Here is a 22343-nt window from a genome sequence, read left to right on the forward strand (position 1 = left end):
CCTGCACACGCAGTTCTCAGCTTCACTCGTCTGTGCTGATGACCACAGACCTCATCATTTCAGTGGAGCCCCGCGATTGATCACAGAGAGGACCGACGGCACTATCCGCTACCGCTTTGTCTAGGCACCAAAGACTGGGGGAGGGTAGAGTCAAGGAGATGGGCAGCGCTGGAGGAGAGACCAACCACGCCTCCTGAGCCAGACGGCAGCAGCTGGCGCGTAGATGTCTTTGAGCCGCGGCGTTGGCATGGTGTTCCTCACTCCCTCTTGCAGCCGCCTATCCCATCCTGCCGTCTTTTCTCAGGGAGCGCAGTCTGTGTGAATAAGCGTCAGACTGGCCCAATGACATTTTAAGGTAATGATGGAGGTTGCCATGGTTACAGGATGCTGACATGACTCATTCTATTGTGTGCTGTGCTCCAGAACACCCCAAACTAAGGGACATGTTCCAAGGAAGGGATTAAGTCTAATCTCAGACTAAACTTCAATGCCACTGGTGAATCACCAGGGAAATCTGTTCAGTCTGGTCTTGGTCTTAATATGGTTCTGGGAAACCAGCACTTAAACGTCTCATTTTTGGCTAGGTTATATACACACTTTAGATGCAATAGATTTTAAAAATCTCAAATAAAACAAAGCACCTAAAATGCAACTGAAATTGATTTTTATATACTGGCATTGCACCATTTAAAGAGGTAATGGGGAGATTACAAGGAGCAAAAGTCTTATCATTTAATGTAGTTGGCAATATACTACTAGAGCATCACAGAGTACGTCATGACCTCTGGGGCACAGAAAAGAAAATTGAATCAGAAACCATCTGTGCTGCTCTGAAGAGAATGCAAATGTTTAAAACCAGCATCATCTCTGGCATAAGAAGCATCCTGAGATTGAACCTCTGCACAAACAAGAGCAGGAAGTCAAAAGTGCAGAATAGTTTTTATTAAACGTACCAGTAAAAGGCAGAAGGGCACCGGTGAGAGGCTTAGAAGGTCCCTTAAACATACAACACGGCACATTAGAAGATCAATTAAACATACAACACGGCACATTAGAAGATCTCTTAAACACACGATCTAAATGTTCTAGTTCATCATAGGTTTTGTACCACCTGTCTGTATGTTGGGTCATTTTTCTACTTTGCTCAATGCACCAAAATGAACAAACATGCATAAGGGTGCATTTTACACTACATGCTGTGTGAAATATTGGAATAGTTGTTGTATTTTGAGGAACTGGAATTGCAAAATCTATCCAGGCCAAATCAGAACAGTGACTGCTTCAAAAACAATACTCTAAAAGCTACCAGGCACTGCCTTCGTCAGACAGTGACAATGGTCGATCAATCGGTCAGTCGATGGTGTTCATCCCCCCCGGCCGTCCACTGACAGTTTGTTCAACTCTCAGTCACCGTGGTAACTCTTGAACTACGTAAGAATTTAGTGCGCCAAAAGAAATCTCAGCGAAGCCATAAACACACTGGGACGTGTGGAAGACTTTTGTAAAAGGCTCGTTTTGGAGAAAGAACCTATACCCATTTATATATCTATTATAGTGTTATTGTTCCATCTTGTGACTTTTGAAAACCAAAAAAGAACATTTACAAGAGTTCCATCATAAGGACAGATTTAATAAATAAACAGGAGCAGAGAAATACTAACACGAGAATTTGAACAGCGGTGCAAGTTGAGGCTGTTATCTCTGATGCATACAAGACAGAAGGACGACTCAAACAATGCACAAAACAGTCATTTATGTTGAAGGGAGAAATAAATACAGAGGCTGGAAGAAAACGAAACAAGTGCAAGGTTTTCCATTCATATCACCATTTCCTTCATATTTACTGCTAATATCCATGTGAGGGAAACTGCTCCTAGTTGGAGGAGAAGGCAGGACTTTTGTTCATTCAGCAGACAAACCGACCGATCAGCATCCCTTAGCTCAGAGGTTCTAGCTGCCAAGTTGGAAGTCAGACCATCCCAAATCTAACACACAAGTGTCTGTAATGATCGTGATCGTGAAAATGACTCATTTAAAAGGGGAGAGAAAAAAAAAATCCTACAAAAACAAAACATTTGGTTGTGTCCAAACACAGCCACTATCCCAGTGCTCAACAACATTCAGGAACTAAATAACAATTCAAAACTTTTGTTTCCCCTGGGCCCCAAGGCCAGTGTCTAAATCTTAAATAAAAATAACAACTAAAATTACAACTTGGTCTTCAACTAAAAACAGTTAAAAATCGTGTCATTCCAAACTCGGACTATATCGGGACCCACTCTTATTAAACACATGAGGAAAAGGTGTAAATATTTGAACTCCAATTCTGCTCCTAATCTGGATTTTTTTTTTTACCATGTTTGAGTTCAGATTAGTCAACCCTCAGGTGCTGAGTGGTGTCAGACACTACACACGAACACAGGTATTATACCTGACCAGTATTAAAGTAGGTAAGGTATTAAAGGCACTAAGGTATTGTACCTTAATACTGATACCTGACCAGTATTAAAGTAGTTTCAAAGCACCTACACGAATGCCCTGCATTATAACAGTACTTTTTTGAGAGAGAGCATGAAAAAGAATACTGTCCGCTGAGCACTGCAGGGTGGTACATCTGCAGGGGGAGAGCTGGAGCAAAACGGATCAGGCTGGAGTAAGATCTGCAGGAACCTCACTGTGGACAGTAATGGAGTCCCAGAACCAGAGGTCGGCTCAGACGGTAACCCCTGACCTCTGCCTCACACTCTCCAACACACTCCAACAACACATAAAACCCTCACAGCTACTGTGTTTGCACAGTAAACTCTGACAATCATGAATAAATAAGACGGTCCATCGCCGGCCTCCCCAACCTCAGTCCCTGTCTAACAATACTACACTCAGCAACCCCTGCCACCACGGCATAAACACGCTCTGGGTTAAACCTAAACAGAACCATTAAAGAAAGCAAAATGACAGCGAACAGATCCTTGCGCACGCAGTAGAGCTGGGTGATTAGGATTAGTTGCAAAAATCTCCGGAAGAGCGTTCGGCTCTTTTATCATTTCATGCCCCCCCCCCCCGTTACATCAGTCGTTCGCTTCAACATGCCGCCTCCCGTCACTTTCTGCTGCCTCTCATGCGGCAGGCCACGGCCGTGATGAGGGCAGCCCCTTTGCCACTGCCGTCTTCTGACTGGAGCAGGGTGACGTCGCACTGGGGCGCCAGGTCTCGCAGAGTCTCCCGCATGATGGCAGAGAAGCTGCAGAGACACAAAGATGAGACCTGTGTGAGATGAGGGTTCGTCAGTTGTCATGGTGATATTGCAGCGATCCAGAGAGAGTACATTTATATGTGACCATTTGTGCAGAAGGATGGTGGACAATGACATATGATCTAAGGAAAAAACGTTTCAAAGACAAAGATGTCATTTTCATTCTTTTAGGGGAGGGGGTTGTGTGTGTGTGTGTGTATGTGTGTGTGTGTGTGTGTGTAAATATACAGAACTTCAATCCATTCCAATTTCACACAAATTCCTAGCACAAAACCATATGAAGCTAATGAATTCTGAGTATCAGACCAGCACTTTTTCTATAGCTCGTAGATGTCCATGTTCAAATAATAGTAATAATAATAATAAATTATCCAGTCAGGCTGACTGGGCCTCATTCTTACCATTCCTCACACAGGTTTACCGTGACTACAACACGGTTGTTTATTTAGGCCAGCGTCTTGCCAGGAACGTCAGTAGGAATGCTTTTTGCATTTTTTGGAAGGTTTTGCAAGCTAACTTGGCAATCAACATAATCTTAGCGGTAATCAGGACATCCGACAATTAGTTTAGTCACAATGGCAGCAGCTGCAGCAGATGTGTAGTTTAGCTCAGACAAGCATGAAAAATCTTAAACAATAAAATCTGAGATAATTATATGCAAAAAGGGTATTTTTGGCAGATGAGTAAGAACAAGTTAACAACATGACCACCCAGTGTCAAGTTCTCTGGCCGTGCAGTAACTGGCGATACAGAGTCCAACGTGACATTTCATGTCTCATGCAGGCCGAGTTGACTAGCTGGAGAGACGAGTGAGACTGCAGCATTGTGGGACACGCGCTGGACTAGCAAACATGACTGAGTCCACGTCACAGCCCATCATATACCACTTGTTAACGTTTATCTTAATGTGTTAATACTAGCCTGTATTTACATGCCCCGACATGTGTAAACAATGTTAGCCAAAACAATGCAGTCCAATATTTAACCGTCATTAACGGTTCATCAACATGTTTTAATATAACCAAGGATAAAACCTAGGTTGGTTTTTAATTGTCATTTAATAAAATATAGCCATTGCAATATGTAGGAATATATATGTGTTTTTCGGTTCATCTCACAACGCTCATGGGTGAACCACTTAGCAAGCAGAAATGACCAAGCCACAAACAAGCAAACAAAAACAGGAACGTGAGCTGCCTCGCTCGCGTTCAAATGCAAACCGTAAACGCCTCGTGCCTCCATGACACTCCACCTTCAGCCCCGCCCACTCCCGAGGCACTTACTGCGGGTGTAGTTTATAGAGAGTTCCGTCCACCCCCACCGTGACGCTGAGGTTTTGGAGGCCGCGGTTCTGCCGGATCCGTTCCACGACTGCGGCCAGGCCGGCTCCGCACAGCTGGGCGGCCCGGCGCGCCACTACGCTGCACACCTCCTTCACCAGGATGCTGTCATCGCACGTACTGCTGGTCAGACCCAAGTGCTGCAGGATGGAGCGCACCTGCCGCAAAGCCAGCCGGTCACTGGAGGGGCGGGCCCAGAGAGAGGGGCGGGGCCGAGAGAGAGCGCGAGACAAGGGGGAGGTTAGAGATCATTAGAGACCACACCATTATAGTAATTTAGAGCCTAATGAAACTAATGACTTCAGACTGTGAAAGCTGCAGCCAAACAATGTTTACAGCCCTCCGGCGTTCTGATGGGAGACAGAAAACTAAAATCATCTTTATCTGCTAGTGCAGACAAAATGCAGAATAATTCATTACATTGGAATAAAATTTCTGGTCACACACACACACACACACACACACCTCTTTTCAATCCCTTTCTATTTTCTTATCTCAATTATTCAATTATTTCACCTCATAGTCCTTCCTAAAACACTGGACATTTTGTTGATGTTGGTGAAAACATCAACACAAAAGGTGCATATTGCCTTCCCAGGGTAATTTGGGACTTAACGCTGGTGTTTCATTAGGAGAGGTGTCCACTAAAACAAGATACAGGGTTTTTTTGTATTGCATTATTGCTTCATATACAAATTCAACACTGTTGATAATAAATATCACCAACAGCTCCATATATTTGTCTTTTTTAACTTTAATAAAATGTATTTGTAACATTTTATTTTTTGCTAAAGACCTTCTTGAGGTGATAGACTTTGGATGTAATAAGCTTTTTATTCTTCTATAGCTGATGTGAAGCACTTGCTGCTGTGTGTGTTGTGTTGGCTGGCACACACACACACACACACTTTGTGCCTCTAGTACAGCAGTACTCGAACCCCTACACCTTAAGAATGACCACTAGTCACTTCAAAGCACTTAAATAATAACTTCCTTCACTTCTCGAAAAGAGGGAAGAAAATTGTAAGTACTTTCATTGTGTTTTCCCTGACAGGGTTCTATTGGCATATTGGCCTCCTTAGAGCTAATATACGAGTGTAAGGATTTGTACCATTTTACATTTTTGGCAGATGCTCTTCTCCAACGCGACTTACAAACGTGCTTTTTCATTTCCTCATAAATACATCCTAGTACAGTACAGTAGGTTAGAGTCCAAGATACAAATGATCTAGAATACTGTAGAAATACAGGGATCACTGCTGATGACTAGAAGTGTGAAATACATATAAACTCTATAACAGACAACAATCAGTGTAATAAACAATAAGTACTACAGTTTCAGTTAGTCAACATAGGAGCAGCGTCAGTGGTCATTTAAATATTCCACAAATAGACGGGTCTTCAGTCTGCGTTTGAAGACTGTAAGGGACTCTGCTATCCGGACAGCAAGCGGAAGTTCATCCCACGAACTAGAGTGTCTGCTAAATGCTGTGAATGTAACGTGCTCAAACACAAACCTTTCGATCTGGGAAAGGAACTTAGTCTCGAAGATACCACGAGTCTTGAGTCTCTCCGAGAGCTTTCCACGAAACAGAAGTCCTTTAGCAGTGAAGTCCAACAGAACATTCCTCACAATCTCCCCCAGATACATACCACTGATCATCTTCTCAAACCTGATATACACACACGAAACAATATTTGCATGAATTAAATCATTAGCATAAAAACATTTTAACCGCTGCAGTTCTAACATTGTAACGAACGTTGGTTCATTAGTCATTACTGCACTACTGGCCCTTACGGATAGTTCCAGAATGTGCAAATGAGGCCTCTGACACATTGGTGATTGGTTACTGTGTGCTCAGATTATCCGGACCAGACTGGTCTCACCTGGTCCAGATGAGCATCTGTCTGGGTGCTGACAAATCTTTGCCCTCACATGGTGCAACAAGTGAAAATTATTTTGAGTATATTTTTAAGTGTTGATGTATGGAAATTATAAAACACTAAAAAAAAGGATTAAATCAGTGACTATCAAGAAATGAAGTAATACATTGTAAACATAAAGTATACACTACATCTTAAAGGTGGATTACAGCTAAAATAACCAATGAGAACGGTCTGGGTGATTTTCACGCTGACGTGATTGTTGGGTTTGGTCGTTAAAGGATTTCCAGGTGGGTTAAACCATGAGATGTGTGGACTGGCGTTCAGGGTGGGACTGGTACCTCTGCTTGCCAGGATTGGTGGAACTTTCATCCACGGCCCTGTCGAATGGCGTGCAGAAGTCATCGAGGGCGCCGTCGTCCCCGAAGGCGCCCCACTCCATGTTCACACACATACGACCCTCATCACCCTCCACCAGCTCTAGGTTCCGCATCTCCTCCATGTAGCACGCGTTCGTGCCTGTACCTGGAGAGATCGCACGAGGGAATCCACACACACACACGTGACCTGAGGTCATACAACAACCTTAAGGGTTAGATTTGTTTGGATTACCAATACTGATATTTTATTTCAAATGTTGTTTTTTGTATGTAAATATTCTATGAAAATGACTAATTGAAAAATTCCTTTTGCATAAGTATTCGACCCCGTGTGGAAGCCCAAGATATTGTTCTAAGATGACACAGTTGTCTTACACTGCAAAAAAAAAAAAAAAAGTTTAAATCTTGATTAAAAGTAAGAAATTTCTCATTTTGAGAAAATACTCCTGTTCTCATATTCTAACATAATAGATTATTTTGACCTGTTTTAAGTAATTATATCATCAAGTACAGTTCTCACTATATTTGACAGGTAGTGTTTATTGCTAAACGCTGAATGGTGTGTATGAGGGGAGGAAGAAACCCATCAAAGCACAGATGGAGTGTCACAGATCTCAAAGTATCTCAGCTAGAATGTGGAGTTCGTGGGCAGACGAGACAGAAACAGAGGTCTTTCCAAACACTGTGTGTGCTGCAATCCTCACACACACACACACACACACACACACACACACACACACACAAACTAAAGGCCATCGGGGCCTCTAGGGTCAGAGGGAGTAAAACATTGTGTAGGGGTGCTGAGTCAGTGAGGGGCTGAGGCAGGAGAGGCAGGAGACTTACCCACAATAAGCCCTACTTCACAGCGGGGGTCCTCATACCCACACGTCATCATCGTACCGACCGTGTCGTTCACCACCGCAACCACATCCAGGTCGAAATCCTGGCGCCACGGAACACCAAAAGAGGGTGAACCAAAGAAAAAGAAATGCAAAGAAACCAAAAGCGGAGCAGAAAATGCCAAAAGAGGGGAAAAGAATTATGGGAGGGGAGAAAAGAATGAGCAAATTAGATTGAATTAAAAATCAGTTTGACTTCTTCAGCTACAGGTGGCATTAAAAGTTTGAGTCATTTTGCTCTGGCGTGTGTTGTGCGCGCGCACGCACACACACACACACACACACACACACACACACACACACACACACACACACACACACACACACACACACACACACACACACGCACACACACACGCACACGCACACGCACACGCACACGCACACGCACACGCACACACACCTCCATGCGGTGGATGGCGTCCTTCAGGAGCGCGACTACATCTTCGCCCTCACAGCCCGTGGCCTTGAAGCCTTTTGTCCAATTCAGCAGAATTCCCTGCAAAAGATGTTCACTCTCTTGGGTCAAAGGTCGTTTTGTGTGTGTGTGTGTGTGTGTGTGTGCGCGCTAGTTAATTTTGTGACGATGCATATGTACGTCTGCATATGTGTATCTGGCCATTTGTAAGTGGAGGCATGGGCTTGCTCACGCTTGGCTCTTACAACCATGCATGCACACAAACACACACGCACACACACACACACACTTTAATGCATATGAAGTGCACACTGGTTGTTTTTTCTCTGATAGACGATGCTGATCTTACAATAAAACAGTGACCCTCTTCAACAGTTCTACTAAACCAACCCCCTTCTCCCACCATGTCCACCACCCCACCAGAGGGCCAGAGAATCCTTTCCCTACACCGCCTGACCAGCAGTCCCCCACGGGAACGGGTACACTATGAACTTTGACCTTGAGGTAATAAAGAGTGTTTACAGGGAACAGAGGCCTAACAGTGCATTAGACATTAATAACATAAAACACAAGGGAGTTGAGAGTCTTTGTCTTCTCAGAATGATTTACAGGGCGGCAGCCTCTGCAAAGGATCCTAGGTTGGCTTTCCTGGACCGCGGGGTATACGAGATATACGACCTCTCAGGAGGCTTAGGATGGTACAGAAAAACAATCTTCTTTAGGACAAGTTTAAGAGAAGTCTTCTTTTGGAATGTGGTGGTAACAGTTCCAACTGGTGTAGGGGTTGAATATCAGTTTGTTTATATCGACTAATGTATTGTTGGAATGTAATGAGGGCAAATGCAAACACCAGTACATAAAAGGTGCGGTGAATATATGATCACTTCTGATAAATGTATAAAAATGTGGGTTCTTTGTTTGATTGTTAGACATTCTCCGGAGGTGCCTCAGTAATGCTTGTTAACGTTAACCTGCAATAAAGGACAGGACCAGATGTTCTCTAACTAAGTCTGAAGTCTGCATCTTTATTTAATATTTGAATGTTTAACTTTAAGACGAGCTGACTGGGGATTTAGGATCGACACCCTTCTGGGTAATACACCATATTAACATGATTTTTTGTTTGTTTGTGTCTGTTTTTGGTTGGGTGGTTTGTTTAACTTGATCCTGTAAGGAAGCGTTTTCCTCTACAACACTGTAATGCTTTAAATAAAAACTCATCCTCCATTGAACATTTTCACATTTTGTTGTGTTTACAACCTGGAATTAAAATCAACTTAATTGGAAGTATACATCATCGAATTACACACACAACAGTTCATTATATTGAAATATGAGGTATGTAAAAAGATCACTGGAAAAATAAATCCCAAAAAACTAATTGTTATTGCACAAGTTTCCTCCTGCATGACTGTGGAAACAGTTCTTATGCAAACAATTACCATCAAATGTCCCTTAATTACTTGAAGCGTCAAACTGTGTGCAACCAGTGTCAGATGAGCTCAGCAGAAGAGCCTCTTTTTTGTGGAAGGTTCCACATGTATAAGAGCAGACATACCATGTCGTCATGAAGACAAAGTAGCTACTGAAACTACTGCAGGACAAACACAGGCAGCCAGGCAGTATTTATAAAAACATCCCCAAATCTGAGTGTTCTTTAGAGAGCCATTATTAGCTGGAAAGAATGGAAAGGACGCATCAGAACCACACCTCTGCCTGCACAAAACCTACCTTTAAAAAGTCAGCTGTGTACAGATCTGGTAATGGACAGAAGAAAGCCCTTATTGAGAAAAAACGTCATTTGAAATCATGTTTGCAAAAAGGCATTATGGAGACTCAGAAATCTATTCACAGTGCAGTATGGTACAATCCAAACCATCATCACCACCTTGAGAAAACCCACCCCCACAGTGAAGCATGGTACAGTCCAAACCCACCCCCACAGTGAAGCATGGTACAGTCCAAACCCACCCCACAGTGAAGCATGGTACAGTCCAAACCCACCCCCACAGTGAAGCATGGTACAGTCCAAACCCACCCCCACAGTGAAGCATGGTACAGTCCAAACCCACCCCACAGTGAAGCATGGTACAGTCCAAACCCACCCCACAGTGAAGCATGGTGGTGGCAGCGCCACACTGGGAAGCTGGTCGTGGTGGATACAGGGCAAGGCCTGATGAAAACCCTGTTCACCTTCCAACAAGACGGCAGGAACACCGCCAAAGCCACACAGGAGCGGCTCAAAGCAAGAACCTCGGTGTGCTGGAGTGACCAAGTCAAAGTCCAGACCACAACGCAGCTGACAAGCTGCTATTCACCAACGGTCCCCCACCACGTCTCAGACGCGACCTTATTCAGCAGACAGATGTCCAAGTTTGTTGAACTTCATTTTTAGCGTTACAATTTTTCTTAAGTTGCAACAACAAAATGTAAACAAATTCAAAGAGCTGAATACTTCTGCACGGCAGGGCTAAGAAAACTGAGCATGTGATTGGACAAACACCCACTCAGGTGTCTTCCCAGAGCAAAACTAGGGACAAACCGAACATGGACCAGCCTGCTTATTCTGACCTTGTATTTATATGGGATCTTTAAAATTAAGCCCATGGTGTTAAAGTTCACAATGTCAGCTTCAAGTTTGTGTGCATTTGCATCTACTGAGTGATCCACATACAAATTGCTGAACAAAACTGCTGATCAAATTAACATAATTAAACTTCCTCTCTAGTTCGTTACAAATCCTTTGCACTTTCACTACAATGCCCTGATACTCAGTGCCTTCAGAGACCTTCTGACCTTTCTCCCATCTTTAGCAAATTAAATACATGTTCACCAGGGTTCTGGCCAGTTAAGGTGTTTGTGCTGATTGGTCCCGTTGTTTCCTTTAGGGGTGCGTGTGGGGTTGGGGAGAAGCACGGGGATGCTATGCTGGACCAGAGCAGGCGAGACACGTCAGTGCTCTTCAGGAGTCATCACACTGCTGCCATAGCTGCTGGTGGCATTTCTGATGCCTCTACACACATCAAGCATTAGCTTATACATCACATTAATCTTATTCAGCTATTAAATTAATCTTATCCATTTATAACATTGAGCTCATCTAAAGTTAATCTTTCTATAATATTTTCTACCCATCTATGACATTTTGTTTCAGGACTCCACAGCCTGTCGGAGTAGTCTTGTTCAACTGTGGTCTGTCTGTCTCTTAACACATCATCAGTTTGAATCTTGCTGTGAATCTTTAATCAGGGTTTTTTTGTTTGTTTGTTTTCCCCTCATCATACTCAAACTATGGAGAGGATTTCTGATTTGTCCAACAGGTAAATATGTGATATGTCTATAAAACTGCTCCTTGTAATCTACTGCTGTGTTCTTCTGTGATCCTTCACGTTGGCCGATATTGCTAAACACTTCAGTACTTTTCTCTTCTTCTTAGCAATGTACCAAACTCATCTGTTTGTAGGAGACTATCAGAAATGAGACATGTATGTAGTTTATTACACACAAATACTCCTGCTACAATATTAAATCAACAACTAAACTTACCAGCCAAGTAACCAGTTGCCTACAGTCTCCTGAAATGGGATGCGTGCTTTACCAAAGTCACTCGATACAGACGCTAAACCTCCTAAATCTGACTGCACATTAACCTCAATGTTTCACATCAAACCAAACATTCTGAAGTACAGAGCCAGCAGAACCAACACAACCCGACCCGCACACCACTGACCCATCACAACCCAACCGACCCAAACTGTCCCACCAGAACCCAACCTGCATGCCACCATCCCACCACATGCATCCTGTCCCAACATGCACCACTGTCCCACCACATGAAGCTCTGGTGCAAGGATGGAAAATGTAGAGAAACACAAAAATCTGAGTTTAACTTTAGTGTTTATGGTGGAAAAATAAATTCAGTAGTTTGTGTGTCCTGTCTATGCCCATGAAATATTTATTCATATTTATTTGTTTGTGAGTGTCCTCATCCATCCTGTGTATGCATATGATGTATATTTCTGTTGGTGTATCTTGCCTATACCCACTATATATAATTCTGTGTGTGTGTGAGTGTGTGTGTGTGTGTGTGTGTGTGTGTGTGTGTGTGTGTGTGTGTGTGTGTGAGAATGTGTGTGTGAGAGAGTGTGTATGTGTGTGTGTGAGAGAGAGTGTGTGTGTGTGTGTTTGTGTGTGAGTGTGTGAAAGAGAGAGAGAGAGAGAGAGAGAGAGAGCACGCGTGTGTGTGTGTGTGTGTGTGTGTGTATGTGTGAGTATGTGAGTGTGTGTGAGTGTGAGAGAGAGAGAGTGTGTGTGTGTGTGTGTGTGTGTGTGTGTGTATGTGTGAGTATGTGAGTGTGTGTGTGTGAGTGTGAGAGAGAGAGAGAGAGAGAGAGAGAGTGTGTGTGTGTGTGTGTGTGTGTGTGTGTGTACTGACCTGGTCCAGGCTGTTTTGATGGCATGGGAAAGAGAAGGTAAACCCCAGAGGGAGAGCTGCCCCCTTCATCCCCATATACTCCAAAAAATCAGCAATGCAGTGGACAATGTGGTCAAACAGCTGCAGAGGAATACACATAAAAAACACAAACACATGAACACAAACACACCAGATGCTGACAAACTCAGTTCCAGAAGGTTTAGGACACCAGACAGCACTCATGTATCCATCCCATCCCCACACTCCAACACTAGAGCGCTTCTGGCTCTAGCAGGGTTACCTGCCACTAAAACCTCTGCACAATCTACAGGACTTCCATACTTCCCTCATGTATTCATGTGATACTAGAATTTATTGCAACATATCTGAAAAAAATAACAGTGCTCAATTTCAAATTAATTTTAAAACAGGCTTTCCAGTACTGTGGGTCACTGGAAAAGGGGTTTCCCAGTACTGGGTAAACAGGTATTCACTTCACCCCTGATTAAGGCAGAGGAATGCTGACCCCAGATCAGCGGTACTACCCTCAGATCTACTTTTACATCCTCAGGGTGCCTAGTTATGAAGCCACTGCATGTGTTCTTCCATCTTTCTGCCCTACACACCACAGCAATCACAACCACACAGAGGACTTGACCTAAGATCTGACCTCTTGCCCTGAGCATGCTCAGTATGCACGAGACAAGGGTCACATGGGTGAGACGTCCTGGATTGAGACGAGCAGATGGTCAGTTTGTCCTCATGCTACATGCGAGAGGACGGTGAAGGGACAAATTGCTAGAAGAGGTGGACGTACAGCGAGGACCGATGCTACTCTACATGTGGGTTTTCAAGAGGTGCAACTACTGGACTCAAAGGAGCCTTTAATTATCCCAAAGTGAAATTTCACATTTACAGACGGTGTCATTTTACTGGCAAATATTTATTAAATAAGTGCATGATTCATTCAGGTCTGAGATTGCAGGTCTGGGGTCAGCAAGATTTTCTTGCACATACAGATGCACACTTGCCCGCGATTCGCTAACTGACCTCATCTGGAGAACAAGCATTTCCTGCTCTCTCGTGAACGCTTCTATACCGTTACTCTCAGACGTCTCGCCTTCATCTCAGATTTCCAGTTAAACCAGTAAACCAACAGAAATAAAAACCATCCTACTCAGACACCCTCACTGGCAGGACAACTTAAACAGTGAGAAAGGTTTGGGTCGGCAGTCAAAGTAATTATTCTTCTTCCATTTAATGAGAAAAGAAAGTCTAATTTCTCTGTGAATTTTAATCAGAGACGCCTGCACTTTTCAGCCGCATGGCTGTATCGGTCTGAGTGATGTGAGGATTCATCTCTAGGATAAGAGCTTTCTTCACTTATCAGCGGACACCAACACAGGGACGAGACGCCACACCAAACACGAAAACCACGTTCAGAAGAAATCATTCCCATGTCTTAAGTGGAATTCATGAAAGGGAAAAACTTCACACGGCACTGGTCGGGTTTAAATCTTTAAAATAACCCTGAGTTGGGCAGAAGGGTAATTATTTTATTTAGATTTTCAGAAAGGCTTTTATAAGCAGCGGGACAAATTTATCTGATGCATTTAATACTTCGAGCTTTAGACTCATTAAGGGCATTAGACGAGAACACCCACTTCATCTTTTATTAAAATCCTATTGGTAGCTGAACTTGTCAATCTTTACATCGTGTGGTGCACCATCATCAAGGGCACCGACACAGCAGATGGTAGATGTACAGTTAGTCAGCTGTCAGACGACACTCGTCTGTTTTTAAAGGATCCGACACGTTAAAAGCACTGATAGGTTCGGTGGAGCTCATACCTCTTCCCCAGTGCCCTGTGTGATTTCCTGGGGGATGGTGTAGATCTTGTTGTGCATCTCCACGTTCCGACGCTTCCCACTGCGCACGCGCACCAGCAGAACCCGGAAGTTTGTACCACCCAGATCGAGTGCCAGGAAGTCTCCCCACTCTGTGGGACAGGCACAATACACACACACACAACTTGAGCACAGAAATGACAGTCCATCAGTGACAGGCTTAGTCACCAGATTTAGAACTCCCCCCCCTCTCTCTCTCTCTCTCTCGTCACAGTGGGGGCAGTTTTTTTAAACAAAGTGACTTTTTTAAAGCAAATGTCATTTGTGATTATGTGCTGTCAAATTAGATTTTTTGGGAGCGGGGGGTACGAAAGGAGATGATCCAGGCAGGAGTCCCCACCCTCCCGCACAACGGAGCTGCTCACACGCGTCTCCGCCGGCTGTCCACATAGACATCACACGTCTCTGCTCAGTGTCCACTCTTAAAACCTCCATCCTCTCTTGCCCCTTCTCCCCCTGAAAGCATCTCCGAGTTACGAGCGAGACGTGACTATGATGGTCATCTGACCACAATCTGACAATCTGCATGCATCGGAACGCACACATCAGGCGGAGTGCACAGAGTTTTCAAAAGCCACGCTAAAACGCTCCCAGGAAAAGGCAAGGCACGCACGCACATGGATCCCAAGGCTAGTCTCCCTGCAGCGACTGCAACCTCGTCTCTATGATCGCCGCGCATTTTTGCTGTGGTGCCCGTTGCTTTAGGGAGCGGGTGCTTAGCCAGGATCCTTTGAAGTTCTGTGAAGGCTGCGTTGCCACACTCACAGGCGTTGTGCGGTTATCATCCCTGCCTTCAGATAAGAGCTCTTCCTTTGATCATCCCAGACCTTCTAATCGACTCCAACCTGTTCGAGCACAACAGCTCCAGCTAAATCACAGCAGGGCGCAGTAAACAGCCTGGAGACTTGCGACCATATAAAAGCCAATGGCCATTGTTCCCAAGCGAGCGCCAACCCGGGAAAACTGACTAAACTGGGTTTGGTGTTGGAAACGTGACACTGCGCCTCCTACATGTTGTACCCTCACATCTTGTCCCAACAAATGAATACAGCAGTCTGTTACTGGTTTCTCTCACTTAGCGCCACTTAATCTGACCTTAATCTGTTGTCATTTTCACATCAGCATCCAGTAATCCAGAGCAGCCCATGGTGGAAGGGTTCTGGGTTTTCTGATTCTGGATTTTCCCCTGGGTTTGGGTTAGTCTCTTGCCTCACAAGTTCGCTGGATCCAAACCAGGAAGATTATGGGACCAGAACAGAACCAGTCTTACCAGTTCAGAGCCTTTTATTTGTTTTTAATGTTTGTGGATCGTCACCAGCAGTGGCACAATGCCATCTGAAAACTGCTACTAGTCTTGAACAGGTCTGGATTAACAGATTAAGTGTTATGATAACCAGAATTATTTCATCTTTTATTTCTTGAGTTTCTGAGATCTTGCAAATCTTAAAAAAATGTTACCCTTACAACAGACCCAGTACATCCATTAAATGTAGGAGGATCCACTCTGTACATCAACAACAACAACCTGAACACACTGGTCGAACATTTCCCCAACCATCACAATCTTCCTGACATTCCACATGTCTAGCGTGTGTGTGTGTGCGACCACCCTGAGAATGGACAAAGTCCAGAGTGTTTATCTAGTGCCCCATTCTGGACCACTGGATCTGTCTGGACCACTGCAACCACCCCCCTGCCCAGCACATTCACCATAACGGTGTTGGGTCCCAGTGCCTCCAGCTGGGTGGTGGTGGTACTGCATCCCTGACATCAGAGAGCACATTTATGAGTGTTTTCAGAACTGCAGGCATGGAATAAAAGAAGAAAGACCAAGTTCATATGGATCTCTCTCTCTCTCTTCCTCTCTCTCCCTCCCTCTCTCTCTCTCTCTCCCTCTCCCTCCCTCTCTCTCTCTCTCTCTCTCTCCCTCCCTCTCTCTCTCTCTCTCTCCCTCCCTCTCTCTCTCTCTCTCTCCCTCCCTCTCTCTCTCTCTCTCTCTCCCTCCCTCTCTCTCTCTCTCTCCCTCCCTCTCTCTCTCTCTCTCTCTCTCTCTCTCCCTCCCTCTCTCTCTCTCTCTCTCTCTCCCTCTCTCTCTCTCTCTCTCCCTCCCTCTCTCTCTCTCTCTCTCTCTCTCTCTCCCTCCCTCCCTCTCTCTCTCTCTCTCTCCCTCCCTCCCTTTCTCCTCACTTATGGCTTTTTCTTGATTCTTTTTCAACCCACAAACCTTTTTCCCTCCACTTGACCCACTTCAGTGCTGCTCCACTTCTCCCAGCACACGGTTCACTCTGAATAAAACCACTCCCTTTTTATTTACACTACACCCTTTGAAAACTGGGACGTGTATTCAATAACGGTGTGTTCGCTGGATTTTGAAGAAAAAAAAACAGAATGGCATTGATGCATTTTTTTTTCAAATAAGAGTTACCTTTCTGAAACCAATATTACAGCTCTTCAGGTGTAGTTCTCAAATAAATGTTGAGAGGCTTCACACAAAAGCCGTTCGATTTTGGCGCTGCCATTTGTAAGGGTCACAGAACAGCAGCTGAGAGCCCGATACCTTCCCTCAGTCCAATGCCAGGGTCCAGCTTCACCGGCCGTTTGTGGTCATACTTGGATTTCTTGGTCTGTGTGGTCAGATATGGACTGAACGCAGCCTCAGTGCAGCTTCTGGGTGACCCCAGGATCTCTGTTTTTTAAAGGGCCGCACACCTGTGACCCCTGCACACACAGGCATGTACCATTTCCACTGGACGGGAGAATTATTTGGTCATTTTAGCATTTAAACCTAATTTAGTGCTTAATGTAACAGGGGCGTTTTTAGGATCATGGGCTGAATTTATTCTCTCTCTCCTGAGAATCAACTACAGACTAAAGTTTGGGGCTCGTATCGTCTGCGTAAACCCACGTGTTCGTCAATCTCACCTGTGCCGTCCGGCGTGGACCTGACGTAGGTGGGCAGCATCCTGACGGAGGCGGTGGCATGGGTGTCTCTGGCCAGCCCACGCTGCATCTCTGCCTCCATCTTTCTCATGACGCAGCGGAGCTGGTCGCGGTCCAGGCGGAGGCTGTCCAGGATCTGCTGCCGCTCAATGTGCTGCTTGGCTAGACGGTACGCCACCGCCGTTACCATGGCAGCTCCCTTCCCGCTGCCGTCCTCCGACCGCAGGAAACGCACGTCACAGTCGGGAACCAAACGGCGCACCATCTTGTGCAGTCGCCGGGCAAACCTGCATGGGGGAAGGGGGGGGGGTGTTGAAAGGAAAAAAAAATGTAAATACGTTTAAATATTAAATGTTTCACAAGTGCCACAAACTGCATTAGGGTGAATTCTAAAGCAGAGTTAGAATAACAGACAGACAGACAGAGAGAGAGACAGAGAGAGCGCGCGTTGGTAAGTGGATGAGAGAAGGAGCGCTCTTCTTCTGTGGAAGGAGTGAGATGGTAAACCTGCACTTCTAACAGCACCTTCAAGTGCCCAGATAATTGCCCACTGATGCCGCTCTGAAGGAGACGCACGCCTGTGGCGATTCACTGGTCCGTTAGAGCGCGCGTGAGAGCGCGTGAGAGCTCACATCCTGATCGTCACTGCGGATGTGGCAGGATACAGACCCACAGACTGTTGGGTAAAGGACACGTGGAGACACAGCCTTCAGACTGCACTCCATCTGGTTCTGAGCACTTTAAAGCACAGACAATAATCATCATTTCATTAACCCACGCAAGCAGATGTAGAGGACCACACACACACGGTCACTCATGAACAAGGCTTTCAGGAGCGCGACTGACTCATCCAGTCCTAAACAAAAAGAATTATATACATTCATTAAGAATAAAAGAAAGAAATTAAGAAAATTGTGCTACAAAACCAGATTAATGTGTTGGTTCTGGAGAACTAATCCGTTTCTTTCTCTTCTATTCAACTACACGGATCTTCCGGTGTTCTGGTTCTCAGAGGTCGAAGCATACGAGAACTGAACACGAGGGCCGAACCGGGCTGCCCCAGGCCGGGCGAGCGGGGCTCTACGGGATTTGCACAGCGGCTTTAATTAGCGCCTTCAGTGTCTCCGTCGGCTTCGTTAACAACATCGGAGCTCAGCAACAGGCCTGCCCAACACTGATTGTTTTGTCGATCACTGGACAATAGCTCGTAATGAGCTAAAGGGAATTTGAGTGTGTGCATGTGACAGAGAGAGAGAGAGAGAGAGAGAGAGAGAGAGAGAGAGAGAGAGAGAGAGAGAGAGAGAGAGAGAGAGAGAGAGAGAGGTTTTACTTGTTTCTGCAAATAAAAACCAAACACATGCAGGTAGTAATCATTAAGGAAGTGAATGTAAACAGGCCCTGGACCCCAGATACTGGACTCCTTTCTCACAGAGCTCCCCAACAACAAACAAATCCACATCATACGAGTTTGAGTTTAAGGTGTACTACACTTCTTATACTTGTCATTGTGCTCTAGCATAACGCATTATATTGTATGCATACTATATTATACTAGCACACTAACATAAGTATAATACACCAAATCAGTATAATGTTTTACATTTCTCAAAACAATGTACTTGAAGGTTGAACTACAAATTATATTAGCTATTATTATAGTATATAATACTTAAGTATTACACACTGCACAAATATTCTATCATATTATAATTAGGGTCCTACAAAACCCATGGCGGTAAAAACCTTTTCCTGTAGAATATCAGATTTTCTGTGAAAGGCAGAAAGGGAGGGAGCATTTCAGACACGCGCCTTAATTGGGCATTTCAATCAATCAGACACGCGCCTTAATTGGGCATTTCAATGAATCAGACACGCGCCTTAATCGGGCATTTCAATCAATCAGACACGCGCCTGCACTTCTAGTCATCAGCAGTGATCTGTGTATTTCTACAGTATTCTAGTTCATTGGTATGGTTAATTCTAACCCACTGTACTGTACTTGGATATATTCTATGAGGAAATGACAAAGCACTTTTGTAAGTCGCTCTGGATAAGAGCGTCTGCTAAATGCCGTGAATGTAATCAGACATTTACTGACACATTAGGCATGAAAGCTGGTTTTGATTTGAGTGCTTTGAAATAATTTTTACAAGCATAAATGACAGCCAGTGATGAGAAGCCCACCCAGCCTCTTCCACTAAATGGCATCTACAAGACAGCAAGGACTGATTAGCAGTAATCAGACCACTTATCGAAGAGTAAGGAAACAGCATTAAAGTAGTTATTGACCCTTTGTGGGCTTCTGACCAGGGTTCTGTCTCCTCGCTCATACTGCTTGATCCGAGTGCAGCATTTGACACCATAGATCACAACATTTTACTAGACAGACTCGAAAATGTTGTTGGGATTAGGGGAACAGCCCACTCCTGGTTTAAATCTTATCTAGCCGGTCACTACCAGTTTGTTAACATAAATGGAGACTTCCCAGCATACAACAAGGTTAGCTATGGTGTCCCTCAAGGATCTGTTCTAGGACCTTTGCTTTTTTTCTAGGTGACATTATATGTAAACTCTGTGCTAGTTTCCACTGCTATGTAGATGACACTCAGCTATATGTCTCTGCCAAACCACAGGACATATCACCTTAGTATTACTGATGAACGCATAAAGGACGTCAGACACAGGACGTTGAGGAACTTTCTCTCACTTAATCCTTACAAAACAGAAGTGCTTCTTTAATGATCAGAGACAGCTAGGTCCTCAATCTCTAATTACCCAATGAACCTCAATGGTCTCCCAATCACATCTTCTCTAACAGTTAAAGATCTTGGAGTTATTATGGATCCCAGTCTCTCATTCGAAGCTCATGTAAATAATATTCCAGGACCACCTTTCTCCACCTCAGGAACATTTCAAAAATTAGGAACATGCTCTTCTCACGTGATGCAGAAAAGCTGGTCCACGCATTTGCCACTTCCAGATTGGACTACTGTAATACTTTAGTATCTGGCAGTACCATTAAGTGCCTAAACAAGCTCCAGCTAGTTCAAAATGCAGCAGCCAGAGTTCTTACTAGAACTACACTTGATCACATCACTCCCATCTTAGCTACTTTAAATTGGCTCCCAGTGAAATTTTGTACTGATTATAAAATACTTCTAATAACCTACAAAACACTGAATGGTTATGTTTTGCACCACAGTACCTTAGAGAACTCCTAGTGTATTACGATCAACCACGTCTGCTTAGAGCAAAATGTGCAGCTCCTTACTAATACCAAGAATAAGAAAACCTACCACAGGTGGCAGAGCCTTTTCCTATGAAGTTTCCGCATTATGGAATAACCTTCCTGTAAATGTTTGAGACTCAGACACGGTCTCTGTACCAGTCAGGTATTTTATTAACTACTTCCCATCTTAGGTAAAGGTGTAGATCTGAGGGTCCGTGGGCATTGAGAGTTCGTTTGTTGACAGAGTAGCAGAGTGCTGTTCCAGGGTGCCTCATGCCTGTAGTTCCTTCTGGTTCTTTCCTGTAATGCCATAGCAAGATCTTCTGGAGTCCATCTTTGCACATTATTAGTTCCCTAGTTTACACACCCTCCTACCTGGACATGCCTAATAATCTATTCTCCCTTTCTGCCGAGGTACAACTACCCCTGATGTCACGATGTTACTGACCCCCAACCCCTCTCAGCTGTCATGGATACTGTCAACACCACCTGATGTCCCCTGCTGTAGCCCACCACACCTCCACCCCAGCCAACTACTTCTCTGATGCTCTCGATGGACGTTCTCGTGTGGGATGGGTCTTGGACAAGCACACGCCATCGGGACAAGACTAGGACCTCTAGAAAACTGGACTTGACATTAATTGCTTTAAATGCATTTTTCTCCTAAAATTGTTATTATTGTGGTGACCGGTGTCGGCCAGAGGAGGATGGGGGGCCCTCCTTTGAGTCTTGGTTCCTCTCAAGGTTTCTCCCTCATGCTCTAGGGAGTTTTTCCTCACCAATGTGGCCCTTGGCTTGCTCACTGGGGGCTTAGACTCTGACATTTGTAAAGCTGCTTTGTGAAAATATCTGTTGTAAAAAGCGCTATGTAAATCAATTTTGATTTGATTTCAATCAACCAGACACGCACCTAAATCTGACATTTCAAACAGACACGCACCTTAATTGGACGTAGAGTTAAACGCCAGAGCTCATTGTTTTTTCTGTTGCTATGGAGTCAAAACGAGAAAACCTTTTGCTGGCATTACCAACATCGCCGTTATGTTTTGGAAGTTGTTCATTTATATCAACGATCCACAAATTAAAAGGTCTATTAGCCGCTTGCCGTTTGGTGACGTCAGGCAGGTTTGGTACTCACACCGGGTGGTTCTTGTAGACAGAGCCGTCCACACCGACGGTCGTGCGCAGTCTGTCCAGCGCCTTGTTGTCACGGATCTGCCGCAGGACGGCAGCCAGCGAGGCAGCACACAGGTGAGCGGCACGCGTGGACACTATCTGACACACACGCTGCACTGCCACGCAGTCCTCCTCTGACGGCTCCAGACCCAGGTCACGCAAGGTCTGCTCCGCGTAGCACAGGCCCTCTTTATCCCTGACACACACACACACACACACACACACACACACAGAGCTTCAGAAAACTGAGAAATAAAGTGAGGTGCTAATTAACATGAGTTTGACACTGAAAAATGTGCAACTTGCTGTGTATAAGAGCATCTGTCAGATGTTGTAAATATAAGCTTGTTAGAGTTGACCTCCTGACCTCGCACATAGAGTTGTGTTATTACTGTATACCAGCACACGTGACCAACGTTAGGCATGTATCAGTGCTTGGACATTACAGCCATTAACCTGACCGATAAAAAAAAAAAAAAAAAAAAAAAAAAGATCCAGA

At 44.6% G+C, this 22343-nt stretch overlaps 1 protein-coding gene across 1 annotated transcript in view; it reads right to left on the reverse strand.

Annotated features, from left to right (window-relative positions):
• Nucleotides 1-927: 927 nt before the first annotated feature.
• Nucleotides 928-22343, reverse strand: part of hk2 (hexokinase 2) — a 34422-nt gene continuing 13006 nt past the window's right edge. Inside the window, exons 9-18 of the mRNA XM_035529712.1 lie at nucleotides 21807-22040; nucleotides 17422-17726; nucleotides 14443-14591; nucleotides 12613-12732; nucleotides 8163-8258; nucleotides 7704-7803; nucleotides 6822-7005; nucleotides 6111-6266; nucleotides 4537-4773; nucleotides 928-3241 (exon numbers count right to left, since the gene is read on the reverse strand). Coding sequence (XP_035385605.1) covers nucleotides 3100-3241; nucleotides 4537-4773; nucleotides 6111-6266; nucleotides 6822-7005; nucleotides 7704-7803; nucleotides 8163-8258; nucleotides 12613-12732; nucleotides 14443-14591; nucleotides 17422-17726; nucleotides 21807-22040 — 1723 coding nt within the window. The 3' untranslated portion in view covers nucleotides 928-3099. The remainder of the gene's footprint in view (nucleotides 3242-4536; nucleotides 4774-6110; nucleotides 6267-6821; nucleotides 7006-7703; nucleotides 7804-8162; nucleotides 8259-12612; nucleotides 12733-14442; nucleotides 14592-17421; nucleotides 17727-21806; nucleotides 22041-22343) is intronic.

The sequence above is a fragment of the Electrophorus electricus genome, chromosome 9 (genome assembly GCF_013358815.1).
Source record: "Electrophorus electricus isolate fEleEle1 chromosome 9, fEleEle1.pri, whole genome shotgun sequence".
In the NCBI taxonomy this organism is placed as follows: domain Eukaryota; kingdom Metazoa; phylum Chordata; class Actinopteri; order Gymnotiformes; family Gymnotidae; genus Electrophorus; species Electrophorus electricus.